This window comes from Crocodylus porosus, unplaced genomic scaffold (genome assembly GCF_001723895.1).
Source record: "Crocodylus porosus isolate Cpor-Errol unplaced genomic scaffold, CroPor_comp1, whole genome shotgun sequence".
Classification (NCBI taxonomy): Eukaryota; Metazoa; Chordata; order Crocodylia; family Crocodylidae; genus Crocodylus; species Crocodylus porosus.
Genome location: NW_017728922.1, coordinates 5167525 through 5194896, shown reverse-complemented (window position 1 = coordinate 5194896; position 27372 = coordinate 5167525). Strand labels below are relative to the sequence as shown.

Below are 27372 nucleotides of genomic sequence, written 5' to 3'. Positions count from 1 at the left end.
TTGTGATGAGCGTGAAGCAGACGCATGTAAGAGATGTTCACAGTCCCGCAGAGCTTGCGGTCTGCATATTGCACATGGGCTAAGGGAGGGAGGGGAAGCAGAGGCACAGGCAGCAGGGGTATGGCAGGCTGGCACGAGAGCAGCAGTAGAATCTGGGTTGTCTGAGGTCCAGGCCAGTCCTCACCACTGGTTTGTGCTGTTCCTTCAGTGTTTCTCAGCAAGCTCCCCCTGCACAGCAGTAATTTGCACTGTGTGTTTGCCTCTGAAAAACAAGTGGGGGAGGAAAATGTTTGGGCCCCTAAATTTTGTTTGTTTGTTTTTTAAACCACTGTATTACTTGGCTCAATTGGATGTGGTGGGCTCTGTTGTAGATGCTGTGTTTGTGGCTAGTGGCACGTGCCTGTTCTCAGTTCTCTCCTCGCTATGCTTTCCACTGGGTATTGCCAGGCTGGCAGAAAGGTACCTCATCATCAGAAGCAAGTGGGTTCTGGATCAGAGTGTGTGTCATGGCTCACCTTGGCGTGCTCAGCTACTGTCTTGCTGCCACTCTCTCTGTCCACCCCACCCTGGAGTTTGTGTAGGTAGAAGGAAGTCAATTGCCTGTGGTAAATAAAGCTTTCGACACAGAAGCTTTAATAACTAGCTCCGCTTGGCTGCCTGCACTTTCTGTTTCTCTGTGCTTTACTGGGGCAAAGGAGGCTCTAGGGTCCCTGTGGTGCCTGTTGGGCCCACTCTTGCTCCTCTGTGGCTGGTCTTTCTAGGAGCATGCTTGCCTGCCCTTGCATGCTCGCCTAAATCCCTTTGCCTGAAATGTGGAGGGTGCTGTGCACTGAGAATCTCTAGCCCATTCTCTGGGGCAGGTAATAACATTTCTGTATGACTTTTGGCACTGGGGGGGGGGGTCTTTCTGCTGGTTGTTTGTTTCCCTCCTTCCTTACCCTGCTGCCTCCTGACAGCAGCCTAGTTACAAGGGCACTTCTTGGAAGCTGCACTGTGCTGTGTCTATTCTGAAACCTGCTCCAGACGTGCTGCTTATTCCTGAGAGCTGGCCCCTGCCGTGCAAGGTCTTGGCCTCAGGCTTACAGAAAGCATCTTCCTTCTTGCGGGGAGGGGGGCGGCTCTGCCCTGACCTCATTTTAGATCCATCACATATAGATGTAGCAAACCTGGAGTGCCCTGTTTGGAGTGGTCTGGAGCTTTGGAGCCACAGCTTTCCTTGGGCTTTATGCCAGTTAGGTGATGGTAGAATCCTTTGTTCAGATGGGAGGGAAAATGAGGCAGCAAAGCCACTGCCTTTCCTCTAGGCCAGGGGTTGTCATCTGGGGGTATGCAGGTAGGGATGGAGTGCTGCCATGCATGATCTGAAGGCACAGGCAGTGGGGGGGCCTGTACTTGATGGTTGCTGCTGCTCCTGTATTCAGCTGTGTGCCCCCCTCTGCCGCCTCCCACTGCTCCACATTGGCTGCTGGGGGTACACTGATCCCAAAAAGGCTGAAAACCTCTGCTCTAGTCTGCATAGCAAAGAAGCAAATAGAGAACATGGAATTAAATCCCTTTGCCTGAAATGTGGAGGGTGCTGTGCACTGAGAATCTCTAGCCCATTTGCTGGGGCAGGTAATAACATTTCTGTATGACTTTTGGTGCCACTTTTCTCTCCAAGTGCTATATGTTTCTGAGAGCAATTCTTAGCAGCCACTACTAGGTGGTTCAATCCTTGGTAGGCCCTTCCCCCAGGGGAGCTTGTCTGGATTTTTGCCTCTTGGGTTTGGAGTTTCACCAGGGATGTTGAAGCCTGAAGAAATTCCTCCCCTTGTTGAGCTGGGTTGGCTGGTCCCTTTTAAGTATGGAAATGCCTAGGCAGCAACTCCAGTCTGACCAGGATGGTTCTAACTTGCTCAGACCTAGAACTCCTGTTTCTTCTCTGTGGCCCTCTCCTTCCTCGCCCAGGAAACATTTCATGCCTGGCTTAGCCTGTGGCTATAAGGGGTATGAGATGGCTGGATGCGTCATCCCTCTGGACTCCTCATCATGGCTCAAGCAGGTAGAGAGCACCAGTTTGGCTTTGCGTAACACTGGGGCTGAGTCACTTCCTCTATGCATTCCCAGTGTGCTCTTTTCACTGCCTGCTGTCTCTGGCATAGGGAGGCATGACAGGCTGAAAACTGTTCTTCAGTTGTGGTCTCTGCCCATTGTGCCCTGCCAGTGGTTCTGGGAAAACTATATTTGAACCACATGGAGATCTCAGCTCTGTGGAAACAGCACAGAAAATTGAATCTGCTTCTCTGCTACTGCAGAAGATGACGGTGAGTAGGAGATTTGTTCCATAGACAGGAACAGAAATCCACACGCTTCTCTCTAGGATGGAGAAATTGGTTGCTGCGTTGCCTGGGACAAGGTTAAACCTTGCATTTTCATGGGCTCTGTCATCACCTGGAGGACTGCAAAGGCTGCCATTGACTCTGGGACCTGGCTAGCTGCCAATACAGTCCTTGTTGTGGGCACAGTTTGGCACTATGAAATTACAGAAATGCCTGGGGCAGTGAGTTGTTGAACTGCTTTCACAGCCAAATGAGGCCTCTTCCTTGTTTTTATTATTTCCACAGGCTTTTGGTTGAAGGGGATGGGACTATTAATGTGACAAGAGCATAGAAAGCACCCATGGAGACAAGTTCTCACAGAGAAGTGGATGGCAGTGCTGGCTGCAGCATAAAAACCTAGTTAGAAGTGAGATCCTAAGCCCCTGGCCAGGACAGACCCAGGGATGGGTGAAGACTTGAATTGGGTTTTATCTGAGGTGGCGTAGTTCTGTACTTGGGTCAGTGGTAGGATGGGGGAGGTCTGGGTTTGAGTGTCCATGAGTAAGTTTCTGAGGTTTCTCTGCATCCCTGACAGGCCATTGGCTTCTTCCTGGCCTTTTTCTTCTCTGTAAAATGCCCAGCCTCTGCCTGGATGGAGCATGGCAAAGACAACCCTGGGCAAGGGTATCTGAAGATGCCAGGTTCTGGGATCTGTGACGCTAGTTCTGTTGGCCAGAAGTCACTAAATCAGGTCAAGTTCATATTTATCTTGAGCTTACTCTTGGGTGCCTACATTGAGGGAGTTGTGCCCTCACCTAGCAGGGGGATGGATTTGTTCCAGTCTCTTCCTAACTAGAAGGTGAGATGTCCAGAGCCTTCACTGGATAGCTGGGTTTTTGGTTGTAGTTATTTTTGGTCTAAGGACATAAGAAGACAAGGTTCTTTGAGTAGATGCAATTATCTCTTATTAGGCCAACTAATAATAATAAACCGTTTGGTCTAATAAAAGATAGATGCATCTACTCAATGAACCTCGCTTTCACTGGATACAGTATCTGTATTCTAGCTGTTCCCTGGGACAAACCAGTGGGACAATAAAACTTGCCCTTCCTGCAGCCAATTTTTGTTTGCAAGGAAAGTGTAATTTTTGGATTAACTAGCTATGCTGGCAGCATGGGTTCCCACTCCTCATGTTCTTCTCTGAACACCAGCATAGAGGAGGCTGTGCTCTCAGAGAGGGGAGGGGATCCCTTTTGAAGAAGGGGGTGGGAGGGATCTTAAGACACCTGCTGAGAATGCAGCAACAGTGAGCATTATTGACTTTTGGGGGTGGGGGAAGCCTCTCTGAAGGTGGCAGGAGTGAGATGGTTGTTTACTGATCTGGGCATATTAGTGAGGTGGATGGCCTGGCTTTCACGTCCATATTGCAGCTGGAAGATCAAAGCCCCCGTGTGGGGAGGAGGGGAAGGATGGAGTGCTTTTTTTGGCTTTCTTTTAATCTTCCATAGTAAACAAGGGGAAAGAAAGCAGTATTGTTCAGCCCTCCAGCCAGAGGAGATGCTCCAGATCGCTCACAGCAGGATCTCTCCACAGAGCTCTTCTTTTGAGTGCCTCAACACAGCTTTCAAGGAGCTCTTTCCTGCCCTCGGAAGGCCTTCCACTCCACAAAAACCTCCTGAAAATGTGAAGGCAAGCCAGGGAGGGATGAAAAAGCTTGAAGCGGTGAATTAGCTGCTAGCATGTCTGCACACGGTAAAGGAAGGGGGCTTTGTACCAGCCTGGAAGAGTCAGACTCGTGCATCTACTCAAGGTGATTCAGGTTGATTTTTGGTGGGAGGCTTGCTGCATGCACTGTGGGCTCCTTGCAGTGAGGGGGCAGAGGAGGTCTCTGCCACTGACCAAATGTGCTGGCAGGGGGATGCCATGAGGGTTCTTGCTGTTGTCTAAAGAGCACAGCAGGAAAGGGGCTTTTGGGGCCAGGAACTTGAAATTTTGCTCCTTGCTTGTTTTTAAACCTGTAGGCAGGGTGGTGTGGCTGAGGCCAGCTTCCCTGTGCTGCTTCCCCTCAAATGCTGACCCAAGGTCTAGGGAAGCAGCTAGGGGGGATATGACTCTAAATAGCCAAGTGCATGTCCCTGGTTCCCAGGGGCTGATAGCACTGACCCTGCACTTGCTTTGCTCCCTGCTTCCCCATGTGAGCACATCTGTTTTCCACATCCAGCTGCTGGGCTTGCATGTCCAAGTGGCACAGTACTCTTGGCACAGGGGAAAACTGCAAAAAGGCTCAGATGGAGCCTCTAGTTCCAGTAAGACTTCATTTGACTTGGGGCATTGTAAAAGAGAGTACAAAGGAGGGACCTGGGGGTGGAGGTAGAAGACTCCTTAGAGGCTCTAAAGCAGGGGCAGGCACTTATTTTGGGTGGAGGGCTGCTTAATGAGTTTTGGCAAACTGTCGAGGGCTGCCATCTTGGGACAGAAGTCCTACCCCTGACCTTTTTTACCAGAAGTCCCTCCCCTTGCTTCTGGAAATACTCCTTTTGGGAGCAGGGTTGCTATCTTACAACCAGAAAAAACCCCAAACTATACACAAAGCCAAACCCCTACTATAACTTATATTTTAATTTTACAAAAAATTTTTGTCATGACTTGTTTGCCTACTGTATATAGAGGTGATTGCGTAATAACTCAAAAATAAATTCTTAGTCTTATATATTGTGTGGGGGTGTGCGCACGCATATGTGCAGTGGCATGTGGATGGGGGGTTGTGAGGGGGTGTGGTTGTGTGTGGGACAGCATAGGGTATGTTTGGGTTTGTGGGGTGTGAAGGAGGGTGCAGGGGTGTGGGGACCTCACACTCCTTCCCCCCCCCATGTTGTGGGGGCACTCTGCATCATGGCGAGGAGTGCAACCTCTGCCGGGCAATCTGTATTGCTGATGCTGCCTGCCCTTGCCAGGCACGGGAGGGAAGCCCCAGGAGCTGGAGCCGCCTGCCTCCCCTGCCCCACAACGGAGTGTGCCTGGGGTTTCCCTCTTGTACCCCATAGCCCTGATGGGAAGGCAGCCGGCTCCAGTGTGCCTGGGGCTTCCCTCCCATGCCCAGCAAGTGTGGGGAGCGCTGCTGATGCAGACTGCCTGGCAGACACTGAACTCCTCACTGTGGTGTGCAGTGCTGGCTGGAGCCGTGCCCTGCTGGGAGCCTGTGCCAGGCATGAGTGCCCTGAGCGCCCCCACCTACTACTGTTGCTGCTGCCACAGTTTGCCAGGGCTGTGTATCAGGTGGGGGTAGTGTGGGGAGGGGGGTCCTTACACCCCGCACCTTCCTTCACTCCTGTACCCTGCCCAGCCAGGCTGTATGCTGCAGCCCTCCCCCCGCTGCTTTTCTACCTCCTGGCCAGAGCCAGAAGAAGACTGGGGAAGCCAAGCCGGTCCTGGGGGTGGGCTGCAGCAGCGGCAGCCCCTCCCGGAAGCTGCTGCTGTCCGGGCAGGGCCCTTCTGCTCACAAGAGTGGGAGTGAAGCTCAATAGGGTATGCTTGGGGAGGAGGGTGTACATGTGGGCAACTTGCTCCCACCCTTTTGGGCAGAAGGACTGGGTGGGGCACAATTTGTTAGTGGGTCCCACGGGCAGGATGAAAGTGCTTAGCGGGCTGGCTCCAGCCTGTGGGCCGTATTATGCCCTTCTCTGCTCTAAACTAATTTGTCCTCTAACATTGGAGTGCTGGTCACTAAGGTAGCTGACATGTCAGTGTTGCGAATAGTCCCAGGTCATGTTTCTTCCAACTTCTGGGTTTTTCTTCTGCTAGGCAGCCCTTCCCTCTTCCTAGAAAGCGGTATCCATGGGTCATTCATTCCCATCTTATGCTGAGTGAGGAACCCAGTGGGATTTGAAGGTGCAAAGACCAGAGGACTTGGAAACTTGTCTATTGTGAAAGCAAAAGGTGGGGTGGGGGAGGAAAGGTCTAAAAGAGAAATAAGAGCAAACTGGAGGCTCTCTTTTATTTTCTTCCTAAATGTAACTCTGTCCTGGAGGATGTCGGCAGAGATCCTGCAGCATTCGTTTGTGTGTGGTGTCTATGCTACTGCTCTCCGGATGAGCTCTGTTCATGGCTTCCAGAGCTGCCCTTAGATGGGTTTATTGCTCTCCTCTCTTGGCTGCTAAACCTGCCTCCCAAGATGATGCTGTTTAGAGAGCACTTCACTGTGGAGGTTCACTGTTGCCAGGCAGCTGGGCTTTGTACAGAGCCATATGAACTGTCAGGGTTTTACAGAGGAGCCAGGACAACCTGAAAACCTTGTCTCAGGAAAAATTCTGTCCAGGTTTGGCTTGGTTGGGAGGGGGACCCTGAGTCCCCTGCCCCCCCCTCCCCCCCAATCCTTTGAGTGAATGGAGGGCTGGGTGGCAGATTTGGCTTCATCTGCATGACACATCTGGTGTATCCTGTGAGCACCAAAACAGGTGTAAATCCTGCCACTTCACCAAATCTTGTCTTCAAACCTAAAACTTGGAGCAAAGCTTGTGACAGGGCAGCCTTCCTGGTTCCAGCTCTAAGATGAGATTGGCTCAGAGATTAAGCTCCATTCCCCCTCCCTGCCTTGGCCCACAGCTCCTTGCATGGCAGTTCTCCTAAGCCCTGCAAAACAAGCTCAGGATATTTGCCATGCTGCCAGCTCTACTTTCCCTGCCTCACACACACCCCTTCAGGCCTGGGTAGATGGGCTCTGCCTGGGCACAGCTACCGGGAGGGGAGCACTGTCTTCCTTCACTCTGGCCCCGGTGGAGGTTCCTTGGGAGCTGGCTGTTCACTGTGACAAGGCATTAGTGCTGCCTGATCAGATCTGAGCTGAAACTGGGCAGAGTTCAGAGCCTGTTTTTCCCTTGGTTCCAGTGAACACTGCCTGTGCTGCTATCAGCTCCCTGGAATCGCTGTAGTGCTCACTGGCCGGACCTCTGGAGTACCAGCGCCTGGGTTTTGCTTTCCACCCCTGCTTTTAAAAGCCGTTGCATTAAAGCATCCATCTTGAAGCCCCCTTTCACACCCAGGCAGGCATCGCGCACAAAGGGCCATTGAACAGCACAAGGGGCTGACTTGTCACTGTTTCATTGCTTGGCTAGTCTGAAAAAAGACGGGAAGGCAGGGTGCGCTGGCTGATGCTTGGGGAGGGTTGAAGTGCTCCAGTGCACTGGCAACTGTTATAGGAAGTCTTGTTTTCTGAGTGTTCATGGTGGAACCTCCTGTCCATGTTCATGGAGAATTCCTGCAGGTGAAAGACATGTGGGCAGGGGTCCCTTGGCCCAAGGATGGAGCAAACCTCTGGTGAGGGAGAGCAATTACTGTGGGGAACAGATAGTACAGCAAAGGAATCGGAGTCTCATAGCTGGTGGGGTTGGTATAGATGAGACTAATAGACCAGCCTCTTCCTTCTTGAGAGCTAGGGTCAAGTCCCAAGGTTAAGACTGAAGTGAAATGGATTAATTTGCTCTGCCCCTAGACTGAGTGAGCCCCCATGAGGCTTTGTTTCCCTGTCTGCTCCAATAAAACAGACCTGGTGCTGACTCTTTGTCGACAGTGGGTCTCCTCACAGCTGCCCTTCAGCTGATGCTGGAGATGGCATGGATCAGGGATGGTGTGATTGCGTGCAATACTTGATGGACCAGGGTGAGCAGTGGTCTCTGTAACAGACCTGAGAATGGACTGGTTCCACCCAAGAGTAACGAAGCTTGGAGGCTGTTACCAACACCCACCTAAGAAGAGCGTGTCTGTCTGTGTGACTGAATATTGCCAGCACTAGGTAATAGTCTAGTGGACCAGGACTGGCTACCTTTGCCCAGACATCTGGGACTAGAATAACGGGGACGTTTGGCTGTTTCAGGTATGTTGAACGGGCTGGAGGAAGCGCCAGTGTCAAGTTGGCTTTATCCAGCTCTAGCAGTAATCTTTTGGTTTCTCGGTCTTTTGAGTCTGCGTTACTACCCGTAAGAAACAACCACTATTTTTTTTTTCCTCTTGCTGCTTCCTCCTCATGCTTCACGCTGTGATCAGCAAGTGTGGCAAAGTCTGGTTAGGATGCTAGTGACTCATTTGTCTGAGAGAGGAGCTTGGCTTATTTTCCCTCAAGATTGTCATGCAACAGAACAGTGCTTGATGTAGGGGATCAGCAGGCCCAGTGCCAGAATTCCCATCCGGTGTGGCCACTTGAGCCTGGCGCGTCCTGCTGCATGGCGTTCCCAGTGGGGACAAGCTGGACCGTAACTGTTGTGACCTGTTCCACAGTGTCTCTCCGAAGACCTGTGCAAAACTTAGCAGCTCATCATTGGTACATGTCAATATAATGCACCGGTCCAAATGTCAAGGTGAGGCTTTGGGTACTTAACTTGAGTCCCTGGCTTCCAAAAGACAAGTTCTTGACTCTTTTGGAAACTTTCTTTGAAGTGGTTTAAAAGTGTGGGGGTCTCCAAACACTTCGCTTCAAAACTACATGGGACTCAAGGAGATGGCTGCTGCCCTGAGCATGTCATGGGTTGAGCAAGGGCTAGATGACTTTGAGATCCCTTCCAGCTCTACTTGTCTATGACTGAATCTCAGGGCCATTTTGAGGGGTGCTTTGTTCTGAGCTGGAGTCTTGATGGTATCCAGCATGGCTGACCCTGAGGACTCTTATCACTGATGCCCCAATACAGAGTATTGCTTTCAAAACCTTCTTCCAGCTCCTGGAGTCTTAGGGTTTGTACACACTATTCTCTCTTTTTCAGTAAAAGCTGTGTTTCTTGCTTTTGCAGCTAAAGGGAGAAGTTAAAAAAAAAAAAATGGGACTGAAGGTTCAAAGCTAGAGAGCCGAAAAACACCCCAAGTCTAGCTTGCTTCTTTTTAAAATGTCTCTCGTGCTTCTTTGGGGCTGGGCTCAAAACTGATTGCTCAGTGTTGGCAGTACTGCATTCAACAGTGAGTCTTGTTTGGAACACATACTGTTTCCCTCTTTCCTTTTCTTCCCTCCCCCCCTTTTCTTTTACATACCTGGCTCATGCTTTGGAAGCCTCATTCCAAAAATTCCTGCCAAAAAAGGAACCCTACCTAACTGTGGCCTGGATGACTATTGTGCAGGTTTTCCTGTCTTGTGGTTGGATGGAAGCCTCTGACAGCAGCAGTTCTTGTTGGATGCTTACGGATGTGTTGCATGGAGCTGTGCCTGCCTCCAGGTAGTTCCAAAGCTTCTCCGCAAGCCAAACTATGACTGCTGGGGTTGGCCCTGAACTGCCAATGTCTACACATGGCACAATAGTCATCCAGGCCACAGTTAGGTAGGGTTCCTTTTTTGGCAGGAATTTTTGGAATGAGGCTTCCAAAGCATGAGCCAGATATGTTTTTTAAAAAAAAAAGGGGGTGGGGGGGACAGGGAAACAGTATCTGCTACAAACAAGACTCATTGTTGCATGCAGTATTACTGACACTAAGCAATCAGTTATGAGCCCAGCCCCAATAAAGCATGAGATTATGCAGATTTGTGTGCGTGTGTTTGTGCTCGCTATTTTTCTTGGTCAGATAAACATCCAAAACTCTTGATTCAATTTCAGTCTCTCTGCGAAGGCATTTAATTCATACCTCATTTTAAATGCCTCCCTGCTCTGTGTGTGGGGGAAGAGGATGGAGTGAATTTTCACTTGTTAATTTAATTATCTTTTTTTCCCTTTTTCTGACCCATTGGCCCCTGCTCTAGTTGGTTCTGTAGCCTTAATTAAGATGGCTTAAAATTTTAACTTGAGCTGACAGGATTGGGTGGGTGGGGCTAGACTTTTTAATACCTTGGGTTATTTGGCTCTGGTCCTGTGGGAAGGAGAGGCATTGCTGTGTGCATAAACGGTTTCCTCCCCCCCACACACAGCCCCCTCTATTTGTTTTTTTTATCTTGGAGACATTTTAGTTAGATTAGGTTGGATGGAGGAGGAAAGCTATGTTGCTATGGATGAAAATAACTAATGGCAATGCCTTTACTCATGTGTCTTCTTGAAATATAATTGCTGGACAGAACTGAAAGGAAAGGCTTTCCTGCTGGTGCTGCTAAAGCCCAGTAGTGTCAACTCTTACCATGTTGACAAGAGTCTTAAATCTCCAGCTTGTGGAGTCAGGTGGTTCTGGGGGGAAAATCTCTGCTTTCTTTTTTAAAAAAGAAGTTTTTAGCCCATATTGTTGGCAGAAAAGGCTTGAATCTGTGTCCCCTAGGATGTCTGCCAGGCTCACACCAGGAGGTAAAGGGGGGTGGAAAAAAGCAACCTTCTGTTTCTTGTCCTCAAATCATGTTTTTTAGAAGGCTTGACAGAGTACTTTTGAATGCCTGGGACTGGTCATGCTATAATCGGCTACAGCCTGGTTCTTAAAATGTCATGGTACAGTCTTTTACATCACTACTCTATTTGGAAGCCCTGCAACCCAGCCAACAAGTGTTGGAGTGGAATCTGGGTGTCTGTACACGTGCTCCAGGTTGGAAGGGGCACTTCTAATTAGAGCAGCTCTTGGAGCCACTCTAATGAAAACACCTGCAATGTTGCATCTATTCAGCATCCCATGCTTCAGAATGGTGACGGGGGTGCTTTAACTAAAGTTAATTTGACGAGCTTTAGTTAAAGCTGAATAGATCTGACACAGAGGCTGCTGGAGCTTGCCAGTTTGTGTCCAGTGAAACAAATCTGCTAATTAGGACATGTCAGAGCAGATGTCTGGTACATAGGTGCCCTAGCTCTCCAGCCCTGGGCAAAGTGATTTTGAGTTGAGCTAACCATGGTGGTGATGGGTAAAGGGTTGGGAACAATTTCTTCTATAGGGGGTTCTGGCGTAAGTGCCCTTTGACCTAACCTCACGGTGCTTGAGTTTTGCCACTTCCCTGTGATGAGGTTGGTTTGGTCCTTTGCCTTAGCCGTGGACCACAAAGAGTTGGATCTTGAGTTGCCCAAACTTCTTTCATGGCTTGGATCCAAGCACTTGGCTGAGACTTCTCTAACCTCTTGCAGGACTATTAAGCATGCAGGGGTGGGGCGGGGTGTGCATGTGTGTTCTTGTGAGATGATATGATCCTTGTTCAGGTTGCGGTTGAGGTGAGTTTCCCGTCGCGGTACTACTCCCCAACTCATCTTCGTGAAGATCAGAAACATTAAAGCTTTGGGATCCCTATCTCCATGCTGGCTGTCACAAAAGTTAAATTAAAAAATATTTTCGGCCCTGGGTCTGTGTCTGGGCGTGAGGAAGTTTCAAACCCATGGTAACATCGCCTGTGGCTTGTGCTGAGTCTGTGTGAGAAAAACAGTGAGAGGGATGCGTTTGTCACCATAGTTTGAAGTGAATGGAGGGCAGGATTGTATTGAGAACAAAAATGACAGCTGAGGCATCCTGGGAAGGGGTGGCGGGAGAGTGACAGTGGGGGGATGTTTTGGAACAAGAGCACAGTCATTGAGAAAAGGGCTAGTGACCGCATGCAGATAACATCCTCCTAGTGTTCCCTAGATCCAGACTACTACAGTGTAGATCAAGTGGAATTAATCTCCAGCAGCATGTCTGCCTTAATGTGCTGCTCCATGTGCAGCATAGAGACTGCTGCTGTTGACCCTCATGTCTGTGCAGCCATAGACAGTAAGTGGCAGCCATGCTTTCTTTTGTGTTTTTTCTGTTGGCAGTGGAGAAACGGGATGGTAAAGTGCATGCTGGATCTGCCGTCCCTTGCTTGAATACTGCCCTATTATCTCACATGGCCCACTGTGCATTTCTGCTTTATCCCTGAGCAGATCTATCCTGTCAATTCTCACCTGTTTTGGCCACACCTGACGGAAACATCCTGGAATCACAGATGCAGTGGACAGGATGTGCTGTGCAAAGTCTGGGTCTCTGGTCTGTTCCACGCTTTAAAACCTAGTGTGGCGGATCCTAGTTTCTGTTGTCACTGTCTGCTGTGCGAGACTTGCTGCTTTCTCTTGCTCTTGTGTGTAGTCTCCTCTGTCCTGTCTAGAGTTTGACATTTAGACAGGTGTGTTAATCTCTGTGGTCTTGCAAACCAGCGAAGCAGATGAGGCTTCATTTCATTGCATGTGCCTTCAAGGCTTTATTCAAGCCTATTTCTGGTAGCAGCTTGATACTGTTCTTTTCCCCCACCCCAGGGATGGGATGAGTGGTGACGTGGTGCGTTCTGGTATCTTCTCTTTTGTATTGCAGCATTTCAATACCATACAACAAGGTTTCAACATCTACCAGAACACAAGTTGAACAGGGTGATGAAGGGCGGATTCTGTTATATAGAAGCAGATGGAGAAGCCCTTGTTTCCCACCCCTATTTAAAAAAAAAAAAAAAAGCTCTCTTCCTTGCCACCTGGTTTCTGACTGCTGGAAAGGGAGAAGCAGCACTTCCCAACCACTTGACCACTGCTGCTCATGTAAAACAGGAGTTTTTTGTTTAGCAAATGCCTTAAATACCACAGAGGCTACAGGGACCTTCCCTATTTTCTGGTAATAAGGGCACTGACCTCTTTTTGCCTCGCATAGGATCTACATGCCAGTGTCAGTAGTGGCACTTCTGGCCTTGTAGACGGCTCTAGACAGACTCTGCAGTCCTGTCTGTTGCAATGTCTGCAATGCCGGGGGGGTGTCTGGGCAGGGTGGGAGCCAGACCGCACAGTACTGAGGCATCTCTTTTTGCAGAGAGCAGTATTTCAAAGGTCCCTTCCTTCTTGTTACAGAAACTGGAATGTGGTATCTCTGTTTTCAGTCTGGCTACAATCACTGTTTCATGCTAGGTCTTTCAAAAGCAGATAACTTCTGCTCCCTCGCCATGCCCAGAGTTTCCTATCACTGTGGTTTCACAACTCTTCATTCTATCCTTGAAATGTTTGGGAGCAATGGGCCAGTCTGTCTCTTACTTGACAGAGTCAGAGTACTTTGAAGGCAGCTGGATTCCTTCAGCCATTGCTCTGTGCCAAGAAAGATGCAAGTACCAGGCTGATCCTCCTTAACACCTGGGTTTGTTTGTCCTGTGGAAACTCTGGGCAGGAGATCATTAGTTTTGTTGCTGTAAGGTGGGTCTTATCTTGTGATGTGGAATTTATCCTTATGGATCCACTTGGCAGGGAGTGGCTGAACAATACGCCAAGGCAGCTCTTCATGCCATGCTGATTTATATATTATATTGAGCTATCTTTTACATGACTACAGATTAAAGCCCACTGTTGTGTTGGGGTTGCTATTCTGTTCCTAGCTAAAGGAGAATTTCCCCCTCTGTAGGACTTTTTATAACATGTCTGACTCCTATCCCACCCACTGGGTGTGTAGCAGGCTGAAGTCTAGTGTCAGCCTGTCTGTCACACCCCATTGTGGGCTCTTCGGGGCAGAGATCATCTTTGCATGTATACTTCTACCTCCCCAGTGGTTCTTGACTGGAGCGCTGGAGAGCTACTGCAGTACAAATAACTCATAGCTGGGGCTTAATTTTTAAGCCCCTCATCCCTGACCTCCAACCAACAGTTGTGCTCCTTCACCAATGAGAGATGCATTCATTATCCTGCAACAACTTTCCCTTCCTGGGATAGCTGTTGTCTCATCTCTCTCTAGCCCTCTCCCACCCTTGACACCAGGGAGCCTGGCTGCTCTGTGAACAGCCTGATACACTGTGTACAGAGTCTGTCTAGTATTAGCGCAGCGACAGGGTCCCAGAGGAGCATGAGCTGAAAGGGGGGTGCTGATTCCAAGGAACAGGAGCACTGGGGAGGTCTTATGTCTGTCAGGGCCCAATGAGCATTGGAGAGTCTACTTTTTTTTTTGCACCCCATGCCTCCTTTTGAATTAACAGTTTTTCATCCTGGTCAGGAGTGGAGCCAGGGAGGGGGAGCGAGGCGGCGCCATGGTCTGGTCCAAGCTGAATTTCCCAGCTGTGTGCGCCTTGTTTTAATTGCTTTTTGGGAGGGGGCACTTGCTGAGGCCTTCCCTGTTCTGTCTCTTGAGGGCAGGAACTGCATGCTTCAGCTTATCCATAGCTTCCCCCTTCAGCTCCCTGCCCCCTGTGCATTGCTCTTAATCACTGTCACAGCTTGGGGGGGGGGGGAATGGAGATGAGGAAATGTTCCCTTTGGTTGCTGGGAAGCAGCCTCCCCTCCCCCTAGGCTGTGAGCAAAGGAGAGGTCTTGTTGATTATTAACTCCTTAACCTCTGTGTCTCCCTTTTCCTTCTGTATGACAACAGCATGGTTACTTTTTCAGTGTCCCGAGTAGGTGGCTGCACAAAAATGTGGCTATTTGGGACTGGGGGGGATGAGAAAATTTACAGAACAGGACATGGTGTCCCTTCCTGGGAGTTACTTAACTCATCTCTCTCAACCAAAGTATAATATGTAGGTATGTACATTTGTCTGTCTCCATGCAGTGCGTGCTTCAAGCTCCTAATTGTTGTCATGTCTGCATTGCTACTATGTCGACAGCCTCCTGGACTTCTTCACTCATTTTCCTGTTAGTCTAGCAAGGAGGCCGCAACTTCTCTAAATGTCCCAACCAGGGTGGTGTGGGGGATCTGCACAATCTGACTGGTAGTCACCACTCTTTACAATGTTAATAAAAGTGAAAGCTGGAGAATGAGACATCTGCGCCAGGGGAGCCAGCCAGTCCATGTTTGGAAATGCCTGGGGTGTTTGCTTGACTTTCACTTCTCTCTTGGCTCCAGAAAATTGTTAGCCTTGGCTACTCTAGGCAAACTTCTGGCCTGTCTCGCTGTGGCTGACACCCAGCCAGACAAGTACAGGAGATAACAAGGGTAGACAAGGCTATGAGCTCGTACAGTGGTTTCAGCAGCGTGGTGGGACAGCAGGGCAGCAGGTGTTATACAGCTTACCTAAAGTTTTCAAGGAGTAGTAGTTATTTCCCACATCTCCTTGCCTTCCTTCCACTTCTAGTAACTTCCACATTTAAGGTAGCACCCAAGATTAGGGCCCTGTTGTACTAGAAACTACCACGAGAATAGCAGTTGTCTTTCCCAGACAGTGGACACTATAGACTGGAAAACAGGGTAAGAGGTTGGGAGGAACTTGACGCAGCAGGTCAGTGGCAGAGCTGGAAGTAGAACCTAGGACTGAAGGCCTGGCCCCATTGTCTTCATGGGGGCCATGATTCTTTACCCCAGGTCTCTAAGGCCCTTGTTAAGGGCCTGTCTTCAAACTCTTTATGTCCAGTTAGCATCTAATCCAGGTTCTTCCTCTCTCTGAACCCTTTGTTCTGTATTTTACTCTTCAGTATCACTAGAAAACCCATCGTAATTTACTGATGTCACCTTGTTGGACATGAGTATCCAGCCCAACCTGTGACTCTTAGTGCAGTACAAACCAGTTGGCTATTTTACTAAATGGTGAGACTCTAAACATTTTATTTTAACCAAAGATGGAGACAACTGCTGAAAAGGTGGCTCTAGGAAGATTCCCTTTCTAGAACTTTGCAGCTCTGTTATACTGAATTATACTGGGGAGCAAAGAGAGACAACCTGTGTAGACCTGTGAAATGCAGTAGTGTGTGTGGGAGGGGGGAACCTTATTTGTATGTACTGCCGTCTTGAGTTGAGACTGTAACTTGAAATACCTTGCAGCATGCTGTGCAATTATTTCTAGTGAATATTAGTCAAGTACAAATTACAAACCGTTCAGTCTTAAAAAGCTGTCAATCAACAGCTGGTTATTATCCTAATCAAATGCACTAAAAATAGTGACAAAACTTATTAGCAGGGGGAAGGGAGGGATATCTGAATAAAACTGCAGTGGAATACATTGGCTGCATGTTAAAAGATGCACTGGGATGTCCATCCTCTGCTGCGCTAAATCGTATAACACAACACCACTTCTAGTCTCTGCCATATACCCTCTTGTATTGATCTTATTCACTCCCAAGCCAAGCAGGTCAGGCTGGGTCAAGTCTCAGGCAGAAAGCTACAAATGCTTTATTTGGTCCTAGATACTCAAGGACCCAATGAAAGAAGGTATAGTGGCTTTCTACACTGGCTATTTATACAGTCTTCCATTTGCTGGCAGGAGCTATATAGCTCAAAGGGAACAGACGGTCACTAGCATCTTTTGTCTCCGTCTTCCAGACCTTACCCTTTTCTAACCCTAGTCAGAGCATGGTTATAAATGCTAGTGACTAGCCCAGACCAGTGTTTTTACCACTGTTAGCTGCAGGAGCTGGGGCAGATGGAGGTAGGGGAAAAGATAAGTGAGTCTAAGGGATTTCAGCTAGACTGGGAGACCTATGTTGAAGTGCCTGCTCTGAAACATGAAGAGCAAGAAACCTGAATCGAGGTCTCTTGCCTCCCAGCTGCATGTCCTATACCTGTACTCTTCCTGGTTAGTTTTGGACCAATACGTTTCTCTGAAATGGCTTCCTCCTCATCTCCCTACAACAGACACTTTTTTTTTTTTTTTTTCCCCACCAGTAATCTTTTTATCCAGTTCTAGAGGTCAGTTGAGGCTTAGCAGGTCTGGGAGTGGTCAGTATGGGGATTCATAAAGTGCTTTGTGTTCCCCTCAAAGATGCTATTGCAAATGTAAAGTGTCTGCTGGGTTTTTTAGGTAGCAATTTTTAGTGCTCCTCCATTCCTCCTGGTATCCCCGACAGGGGTAAAGGCAGAATTTCAGCATGGACAGTTACTTGGAGGCATGACACATGGGGAAATGGAGAGACGTGCCTGGGTGCATGTTGTGTGAGGATACTTCTGAGGAGGCTAACGATAAATTTGCTTCTGGAAGGAAAACAGGGGTAGGTTGCTCCCAGGTGGTGGCAGTATCTGAGCATGCTCAATCAATGGGATCCAGGTGGTGCAAGTCCAATTTAGTGAGTCCAAATACACCAGCCAAACCACTCCAAAATTCTGTGCTGGGCTGTGTACTTTGCTCTCAGCCATGCTATCCCTAAGCTTTCCTCCCCTGTCAGCGGGGAGAGGGGACCCAGCTGCCAGGGCTACAGGGCTGGGGACCCAGGTCCCTGGTGGAGGTGGGGTGCCCTGCTGCCTGCCCTCAGGGCTCTGCAGCCCAGTGGGTGCACCCCAGCACTGCAGGACAGTGAGGCTGCAGAGGGATCTCTGCTGCAAGCTCCATGCTGTCCTGGCAACGAGTCCCCTGTATGCGCAGCAACAGTGAGGGGCACAACCCTGCTCTACCACCCCTGCTTCTGCCACATGTGCAGGGAGCATGCACCAGGGCAGCACAGAGCTCGCAGCGGTAAGCAGCTTTCTTGCGTGGCCCCACTCTGCCCTGCAGTACTGGGTCTCACCGGTTGGGCTCTGGAGGCCCCGAGGGAGGGCAGGAGCCTGAGCCTGCAGTGGGCAGCCTGCCCCCACTCCTGCCCTGTAAACAGATCCGGTCCGTTTGGCCCCCCGGAGTGCATGCAGTGGGGGGAACCGTCCCCCTCTGCCTCGAACGAGCTGCCCACAGCCCCATCTTGCTCCCTGCCAGGGCCCTGCAGCTATGTATTGCATCTTCAGGCTCCAAGCCCCATGCACTGCCTGGCTGGGCAGCAGCCCCAGCCCAACCCCTGCCCAACTCCCTCCCTCCCTATGGGGGCCTCAGTCGCCTCCCTTCACACTTACCCGTGGGAGCTGCTCTCCATGCATGTACATGGTACCCCCTCCTAGCCCTCTTACAGGCTGTAACAATGCCAGCCTGCAGAGAGCTTTTTGCAAAACTGCAAAATCCACCGGTTTCTTTAGTAAAATTAGAAATCCATCTTTTCCTCTGGTAAAGAAGGAAATACGTGGCTTTCTGTTTTTTCCCGTGGAAAACAGAAAACCCAGATCCCTGGTCATGACATCCCTGCTCAGTTAGTACAATATGGAGCTTGTGTGTGAACCCACTGAGCTGGAACTTCTCTGCTTCCTAAAAGGAACCGGCAGTTCTGGGTACTAGGGAGGCCAGCTTGGTTCTCTCGGGGCATAGTTCCTCATGCTTTGTAGTAACTGTATTCTGTCAGAAGCGGAGAGGCTTTCAGACACAAGCTCAATCAATAGCTCTGGGCTGCCACCAACCAGCCTCCCCTTCTTTTCCTTCTTGATTCAATGACGTGCAGCAGAGAATCATCCCGCTCCTCACACATGAGGGATCAGGAGGCGGTTGTTAGCTGGCTGCCCTCTACTTCAAGGAGCCGCCAAGGTAACAAGCCTGCAGAAGGTGGGAGTAAAAAGAGAGGCTTGGGACTTTAGATTAGATGAAGGCAGTCTTTCCCTCAGGGTGGCTGAGGGCAAGACTAGGGGGGGAAAAAAGGCACCAGCCTGATCTCCATCTGGAGTGCAGGGAACTGTGAGCTTAGATGGGAGGGAGAGCCAGTGGGCCTATCTGCAGCAAGCAGAGAGCAGTGTGTTGAGGACCCTGTACTAACCTTTCACACTCTGTATCTTTCAGGATCCTGAGGACCTGAGCTGAATTCACCTGCTGCTGCCCCACCCCTCAAAAGCTGTAGCTGGACAGAGGTGGGTATGATGCTTCTACTTAGTTGGGCAGAGGTGAAAGGAGCATTAAACTTCAACCACTTAATATATAACCAGCTGTAACAAGGCCAAGGCTAACCCCTCCACTTAAAGGTGTTGGGATCCAAAGTCTCAGCCCAGATACCAGGGAGTGTGTGGACCTGAAGCTATTGATGGAGCAACACACTTTGCTGTGGGTGGAAGTCTCTTTTGTCATCTTTGTCAGCATCTCCACAGCAGACACCACCAGCTGTGTTTTTAAACTGTTTGTGATTTCTTCTTGTTCTGTCTGGGGCGTAGGGGACAGAGTTGAGGCCTAACGGCTCAGTACACTCATATCCTCCAACCTGTCGCTTATGATTATTCCCTTCAGATGAAACAGTAAGAGCTCCTGCAGGCCTGAACGTGCCTTGTGTACTAATCCAGCTGCAGAAAAGCCTGCCTTATTATGCCATGTCTAATCAGTCAGAAATGAGTGTTTTGGAATGCTGGCCACTTTCCATCACACTACACTTCACCTTGGGGGGGATGGAGGAAGCCCTATTGTGGTGAACATTCCTTGCAATCCTAATCTCCGATAAACCAGGTGTCAACAGGGATGACAAATCCCTCCCTCTCCCCCCCCATAATCAAATGCACCCTCTAATGCTGCATGCTTCAAACTTTCAGGGAGCAGGGGTGGTTTGATTATGAGAGAGAGATTGGAGAGGGCATAGAAAATGTTCTCATAAGCGGCTTCTGGTCACAGAGTAATCTCACTCTTCTCCCTGCCCCAGCTTGGCTGTCTTGCTCTTCTTGACAAATTTACCATTCCAGGTGGGGGCAGGCTCGAGTGCATTGCACCGTTCCAGGCGCACTGCTTCTGGAAGTGGCAGTGCTTCACTGGAATAGCACTACTGTGTAGCCAATAACCCTGCCTACATACTAATTACCCAGCCTACTGTACCCTGCAGTGCATTTTTTCAGTGGAGATGTGCCCATGGGTGATAGTCTTATAGTTTGTGTAGAGTTTGGAACCTGAGCTTAGCCTGTAAGCTCCTTGGGGCTGGAGCTGGTGGTTTGTGCCCCTGGGGCCCTGGTCCATGACTGAACTCAGCATTACCAACACAAATGCACAGTAATGACTGTCGGGCTGAGAAGGAGTCTGGTTTTGAAGCATCTATCTTTTGCACCCAGGATCTTGGTATACTTTTTCAGTTACCAAATTGGGTTTTCCCTGCATGTGTGTTGCAACCAGGGTCTGGAAAGCTGGGCCAGGAGCCCTGGCAGTGCTGGCTCCTTCCTGCAGTAGTGGCAGTACCTGCACCAAAGGGTTTTGCCTGGCTCTGCTGTGACTTGCGGGGGGGGGGGGCTAGCCTCTCTCCAGGGAGGCTATGTTCTGCTGGTGCTAGCATTGTCTGCTTTCAGCTGGTAACTTCCCAGAAGCTTGTTTTAACAGGGCTGAAAGAGATGGTGCTAGAGTGGGTAGGAGGGAGTTGGCCTAGCTGCTATCTAATGGGCACTGGATTTACCTGCCGTGTTTTCCCCTCCCTCTGTTTTTCTTCTGTGGCTCATTCTTTCTCCCTCTTCCTGGCAGAGCCACTGATCTCTCTTTCAGAGACCTTGGCACATTCCTTCCTGGGACTACAGAATAGGCGTTGACCCTTTCAGGCTTTTATCACGAGCTTCTTCTAGGGCTGCTTTCACAATACTGCTGCAGTCTGTGCAGGTAGATTTTGGAATTTAAGTCGTTTATCACATTTCATCATCAGTGCAGCTGCCTACCTGCTGTGATGACTGCCAAGAATGTGGTGGTTTCCTGGCCAGGATCAGCTGTCCTTTGAACCACCTATAACCAGTCCCTTAGTCCTTAAAGATCTGCTGGAGCAGCGTTTATCAATCTGTGGGTCATGATCCAAAAGTGGGTTCACAATAATATATGAAGAGGTCGCAAACAAACTTTAAAAATGGATTCTCCTTTAAAGAAGAAAAAAGGGGGAATTTGTGGCTTTCCCTTTGCAGGCTGGTGGAGTTTCAGCCTTCAAGGGGTTGGGGGTTTTTTTGTGGGGGGCATACCCTACATGCTTGGGGGGCTGGGGGTCAGGGACAGCAGGTTGTTGAGTGTGGGGCACTGGATCTGGACTGGCCATTTGATGTTTACAAACAGGTCCTGGTGGTTAAGAGCTACTGTATTAGAGAAAGCTGCCTGCTCTGTGACCTGAAGTGACTCATCCTTTGAATAAGGAGTTGGGTGGGGAGGGATAGAGTTACAAGCCGGCAGCATTGCTGAGAGGAGCACCTTGCTGGAGCACCAGCGGCCACTTTGCCCACAAAGGATAGAGCTATGCAGACAAAAAAGGCAGGCTACCCACAGGAGCCAGATCTATGCTAATGATGGCAGTGACGAAGGGGCAACACAGGCCTGATGGGGCCGTTGAGCATGTACTTGATCTTCCAGCTCATGCTGAAGTTACTATATATCTTCACTGTTACTTGAACTAGCAATATAAAGGCGTTGTGGGCTGGCATATCTGTACTGTAGTTGTACCTTCATCTGCTGTATAGACAACAGATGTCTGAGGCGCTCAGTGGGGCTCCCGCTGGTGCATTGCTTGGACCCGAGGCATTCACTTGTGTGAAGGAAGGAGTCTCTTTTCCAGAGGCCTTTTCCCTCCTTCCCCAAATTTCTGTGACCCTGACAAAGGGATTTTAGATTTAATGATGTGTGAACCTGTTGTTCAGCCCTACTTGTAGTTCAGGCTCCCTGTGGTAGGTAATGGGTTTGTATTGGCAGGGGTGGGCTGTGTTGAGGCAGCACAGAGAGGGGCTGACCTGTAACCAGAGACGGCACAGAGCTTGGAAAGTGTCAAGTCTATGTTGAGCAAAGGAAGGGTGACTCCCTTAGAGGACTGAGGTACATGTCTGTTCCCTCCACCAGCTCCATACCTTCTGAGACTTTCCTCACTCATATCCTCCATCCTGACTCTCTTTTTATTTTTGCCTCCATGCATCGTGCTCAATGGCCCAGTATCCCTTTCTGCCTCTGCACTCTCTCTTGTCCCAGCAAAACAGTACAGTGCGAGCCAGTACCCTGCAGCGCTTCCTAGGTTTTTGTGTTCAGTTTTTGCAGCCAAAGCCTAGAAGTCTGCGTAAGGGAGATGCCAAATTGGGCCTTGTCAGAGCAGTGTACTCTCTGTGATTCAGCACAAAGCTAATGGATCCTTCTTAAAGTGGTAAACCCAGGGAAGGACAGGGGTTGCCACAGGTCACCACAGCACAAATGGGGATCTTTGCCTGTGCCAAGTATGGAGTCCTCCCTCTAGTGACTACTTGTGCCATATAGGCTCTTGGCCTGTACCGACCCTGGCTTGGAGTTCGTGTACCTCCATGATGTATGTTGTGCTGCAACCTTCTTTGTGCTGCCTTAAGGAACTTCATGGTGCACTGCATGGTAGAGCCAGACCTGAATATTGGCTTTTGCTCAGCTGAGGCCTGCAACCTGGACTGATGCCATGGAACAGTGGCTTGAAGCAGATGGGGGAGGAGAAAATCAAGGACTTCTGTCTGCCAGTTAGGGCCTTTGCTGGACAAGGAGTCTTCTGTGAGAGACCCTGCCGGGACTGATGGGACCAAAAGACCTTAAGTGAAATAAATGACCATCAAGATTGCCACGGCAACCACAATCCCCTTTCCCTTGGTTCGGCCTGTCAGTGGAAGGCTGGCTGGGACTTGTCTCGTGACCCGCAGCATCTTCAGCTGCATGGAGCTTGTCACACTTATAGGACTGGTCCTATTGTGTGAAGAAAATCTGTCAGTGGTGGTAAAAATAAGCTGAACTGGTTAGCGCCATTCTGGATGGCAAGGAGCACCCCATCTCCAAGTACCTATGCAGACACAGTAGACTGGGCTACGGCCCTCATCACTGCATGCAATGTCCCCCAGGAGACTGAGCCAAGGGCATCAGAACTAACTGTGCCTTCTGGGACTTGAGATAAGGATGTATATTTTGAGCTGGGTAAGGCTTTTTGTTGTGTTTTGTTTGGGGGGAGACGGGGGACAACTGTAACTTGGAGCAGAGGGAAACATACAAGTGGGCTGTTCGAATAATGGGTATCTCCAGAAGTGTAATTCACCTCAAAGAGGCCGGTGCTTGTAGCCACATCTGACTCTGGGTGTGTACTTTCAAGCAAGGCATAACTCCAGTGTGCCCTTCTAACTTCAGTGAGAATGGAACGGTCAGGCTATTTTGCTAGCGGCGATTCAGTCACTAATATGCGCACCGAAGAGGGACCCCGTTCCCCTGAGTGGGGAGCAGGAGGAGATCACCTTCAACACTACATTCCCTGTGAGAGGGCATTGTTGTGCGAGTTACCTAACTTGAATTTGCTGCTGGTGTAATGGCCACTTATTTTGAAAGTTAAACTATGAAAGAATTTGGCCCATTGTTTCATCCCCACATGCTGATCCTAGACCAAGGGTGGGCAAAATGCGAGCTGGATGCGGCCTGCCAGGCCATTGTATCCAGCCCACGGGGACCCCCAATAATTTAGAAAATTAATATTTATCTGTCCCTGGCTGCCTGTCATGCGGCCCTCAATGGCTTGCCAAAAACTCAGTAAGTAGCCCTCTGCCTGAAATAATTGCCCGCCCGTGCCCTACACAGTCCCAGTGAAATACTTTGGGAGTTGTCTTCTCAGGATCTATGTAAAGGGGCAAAGACCGAGGTTGCTGGTAAGATGGAATTAGTTACAGTAGGGTTCACTTTGGGCTGTGACCCCTATCATTGGTCACAATATCTCTTTAACTGGGCCAAAATAAGTGACTTGGAACAATTGGGAAACCCCCTGCTCTGTTATGTTCATGCACACCCAAAAGCAGATGCGTGCTATGTAACAAGGCTTGGTCTTTTTTCCATTTGGGGAAGTGTAGTTTCTAGGGGAAATTCTAAGTCGGATCTGGTCCCTGTTTTCCAGTGCTGCGTGAACAGTCACAAGCAGCGTAGTTCAGCCCTATCCTTTCCAGGGTATGGTGAGTTCCTCTTCCTCCTTCTGCATATAGATGGATTTAGCTGGGGAGAATCCAGTAGTGGGAGACTGGTGACCTGAGGTAGGCAGGGAAGAGAGGCTGAATTTGGGTGTGAGCAGAACTTGAACTTCTTCATTTTTTGTTGTTGTTGTTATTTTTGGGGGTTTTCTTGTTTTTGGAGTATCTGCTTTCCCTGAAGTTTCATTACAGCCTCTTATGTTTTGCTCTTCCACTAATATGTGCATTGAAGAAGGACCCCATTCCCCTGAATGGGGAGCAGGAGGAGATCACCTTCAGCCCTACATTCCCTGTGAGAGGGCATTGTTGTGGGAGTTAGCTTTCAGTTGCCTAAGGCTCACAATTTATAATCTGGAAAGGCCTTCAACCTGAGGCTCTCTAAGCATGACCCAGATTCACTCCATTCCTCAGTGCCACACAAGAGGGAGAGAGGACTATATTCTCCACTTCACGGGTGGGGATGGAATTGCATCTTGGAGGGGAAGTGGTCTAATGGTGGCAGAGAATTTTGGTCTGGTTCCCAGCCCTCTACATACAGAGGGAGATGGCTCCTTCCAGCACATGTGCTTGACTTCAGTGGGGTGTCTCACACCTATGCTTGATTTTGCTGCCATAAGGTTTTGTGGAGGAGGGTGTCTGAGTGACGATGTCTCCTCAGTGGTTTGGCAATTGAAAGGAGGCAGATGTCATCAGCTTTTTCCAGAACCAAAGCTTGGGCCTTTGTACAAAGACCTCTTAGTAAGAAAAAATGCTGTCATGCAGAGCTCAAACTTATTCCGTTAGCACGGCAACATGTCTGCTAACCTGTAGGCAGTACTGGCTGTCGCTTGCGAGAGCCATCAGCTGAACTAATTCATCTTTGTAGAAAGCATAAGTAGAAATAATGCTGAACACAAACTTTGGGTTTGGAACTTAACATTGAGGTTTGGAGAAGTGGGGTCAGAAAAGCATTCTACTTGTTCTTTCTGGCCTCTAGCGCTCTCCTTGTACATACCCTTTCAATTAACCTGCCCTCACATCTCTGCACTGCAGGCATCTCTGCCAGTTCCTCTTGCTGTGTCCAATTGCTTTTGCTTATTAAGAACACTTCACTCCCCATCAGTGATCTAACCTAAATATTTCCTTCCATAGCTTCAGAACACTGCTGTGCATCGTATCATCTTTGGAGACCATGACTAATTCCCTTCCTTCATTTATATCATTACCTTCAAGGTATTTATAGAGCATCATCTCAAGTGGAAGGAAAAAAAAGAAATGACTGTATATAAAGCATAGATCCCTTGGTCTTTAGAGTTCAGCTGCTAACTGCCTAAAATGCTTCGAAGTCTTTTTAAATGCACTGAACTTCTGGAGGGGTTTAGTGTACTACACTTCCTGCACTCCCTGGCAGTTGGAGTATCTGCTAATCTCCTGAGCTTTTAGAAACCCTGCCCTGTAGAAGAAGAGGATGATCCAGCTGTTGAGTATCTCTCTCTCTCATTAAAATTTGTGGATCCTGATCTGGGCTCCTATTCATTCACTATAGCACTGAATGGAGCCCTTGTGAATAACAAAACCTGTCTATGCAAAGTTGAAGTGTTTAATGCCTGCTGGTGTCCCATCAGACATCCTAGGAGGAATGCAACATTATGGGATCAGAATGTGAGGACTAGTGACAAGGACCCCCTCAGTGCTCTTGTGACCTCCGGTTTTGCGATGCTGATCTGTCTCTTTTGAAATTGGGACAGGCCAGACTTCTTATAGCACCGAAAAAGACTTGGGGTGAGGTGGGAGGAACATGGAGAAAGGCCATCTTTTGGGAAGATGGTGTTGGTGGAGCACCTCAGATATGTATTCCTGAGCCTTCCCCTAGGATCCGGGCTGCTACTCTCTGAAGGATGCGTGTCAGCCATCTATCACACACCCGGTGCATCTGCTAAGGAAAAGGCTGGTTCTCTGTCCAGTATTGGGATATAGATTTCTCTTTTCTGCTAGCTAAGTTGAGGAAGATCGTCTGAGGTCCTGACTGCTTGTGAATCATAAAGATCCGTGATATTTCATAGGAAAACTTGGGATGATTGGTTGTCATCTTCCTAATCACACCAAAACTCTGCTAGCTATGTTCTGCCAGCCCAAGTAGATCTGAACACTCCTGAACTCTGAATATGAACTCCATGGCTAGAACAGTTTCCACTATTCTCCCTGTATAGTTTGATGCTTGTGAAAGGCATGGGCTTGGCATTAGTCATTCTATTATAATGCTGTTAAGTACGCTTCCTTCTGGTAGCTGAATTATCACTCGCTAAGTGCAGTGTGTCAGTCCCCCTCTTGGCAAGTGTTTCACTAGCTAAGACAGCAAAGCAGGAGGTTGCTTGAATTTAATGAACTGGAGTTGCTTCAATTGCTGTTCCAGGGCAGTGATGACGGGATGTCTGGGCTGTCAGTCAGCTGCTGGCTGGCCAGTCTGAAAAGTGTACCGGTTTTGCTTCAGTTCCTAGCAGGCTGGCATCTATGTTGCACAAACTGTAGGGAGCTGCTTTAACCCTCTGTGTCTTTTCTCTCCAGGCTTTGGACCATGGGGAGCAGCAAGAGCAAACCTAAGGACCCCAGCCAGAGGAGACGCAGCCTGGAATCTGCAGAAAATACCCACCATGGAGGTTACTCTTCCTCGCAGACACCCAGCAAGACCACTGTTCCCGATCCCCACCGCACCCCCAACCGCTCCTTTGGCAGCATGGCTGCTGAATCCAAGCTCTTTGGAGGCTTCAATACATCTGATACAGTCACATCCCCCCAACGCTCAGGGGCTTTAGCGGGTCAGTAAGATGCTTTAATTGTATCATGTCTGAGACTGTTAGGTGGCGAGTAGACATTTCTGGGCTTTTTGTGTGTCCTCTCTCTGCTCTTGCATGGCTTTGTCCTCTTATAGAAGGGTCCTAGACCCTTAATTTTACCCTAGAGGGGCCTTTTACAAAATGGTGGCTCTGCATCTTTTTTGCTAGGGGTAAAGAGGACTGCAGTGGAGAATCTGATTGAACCAGTGCTGCCATTAGTCCCAGCCCCTGGTCTGGTAGCACAGCTCTAGCTAACTCCTTTTTGGGGCAAATGTTTCTTGGGGTGGGGTGTGCTCATATTGCTGGGTCTCTCATTCAGTGTGGGTGTTTGTTGCAGGTGGAGTCACCACCTTTGTAGCCCTCTACGACTATGAGTCGCGGACGGAAACAGACCTGTCCTTCAAAAAAGGGGAACGCCTCCAAATTGTCAATAATACGTAAGTTTCTGCCTCCTGCATTTGCATCGGGGATGTATTGGCTTGGCTGAATTCTTGCTGCCTCTGCCCATCGGGGTGCTTCAGACACTGGCTAATCTCGGGGAGTCATACTGATGTATATTCCTCTATCAAAGTTGCTCTTTTGTCTTGGCCATCTCCTACCTTGCCTTGTCCTGAGAGTGCTGAATATTTCTGTAGGGTGTTTTGAACTGGCTCCTCTGAGACCCTGCATCTTACTGCTGTGGTGGTGTCCCTCTGGGGAGGGCTGGGTATTGTGCATTCTCACAGCCCATAGAGAACTTTCCACATCAGGTGGAGGGGATTTATCAAGAGCTCCACAAACTT

The 27372-nt window shown here is 49.3% G+C and overlaps 1 protein-coding gene across 4 annotated transcripts in view; it reads left to right on the top strand.

The window, feature by feature from the left end:
- SRC (SRC proto-oncogene, non-receptor tyrosine kinase) overlaps positions 1 to 27372 on the top strand; it is a 62709-nt gene that overhangs the window by 13152 nt on the left and 22185 nt on the right. For 2 of the 4 annotated variants that reach the window (XM_019539659.1, XM_019539656.1), the window contains exons 1-4: positions 18350 to 18441; positions 18691 to 18758; positions 26322 to 26572; positions 26928 to 27027. In XM_019539659.1, the coding sequence (XP_019395204.1) occupies positions 26332 to 26572; positions 26928 to 27027 (341 nt within the window). In that variant the 5' untranslated portion in view covers positions 18350 to 18441; positions 18691 to 18758; positions 26322 to 26331. Of the gene's footprint in view, positions 1 to 3922; positions 4108 to 18349; positions 18442 to 18690; positions 18759 to 26321; positions 26573 to 26927; positions 27028 to 27372 lie in introns of those variants that run through there. The other 2 variants (XM_019539658.1, XM_019539657.1) reach the window with 2 other exon arrangements.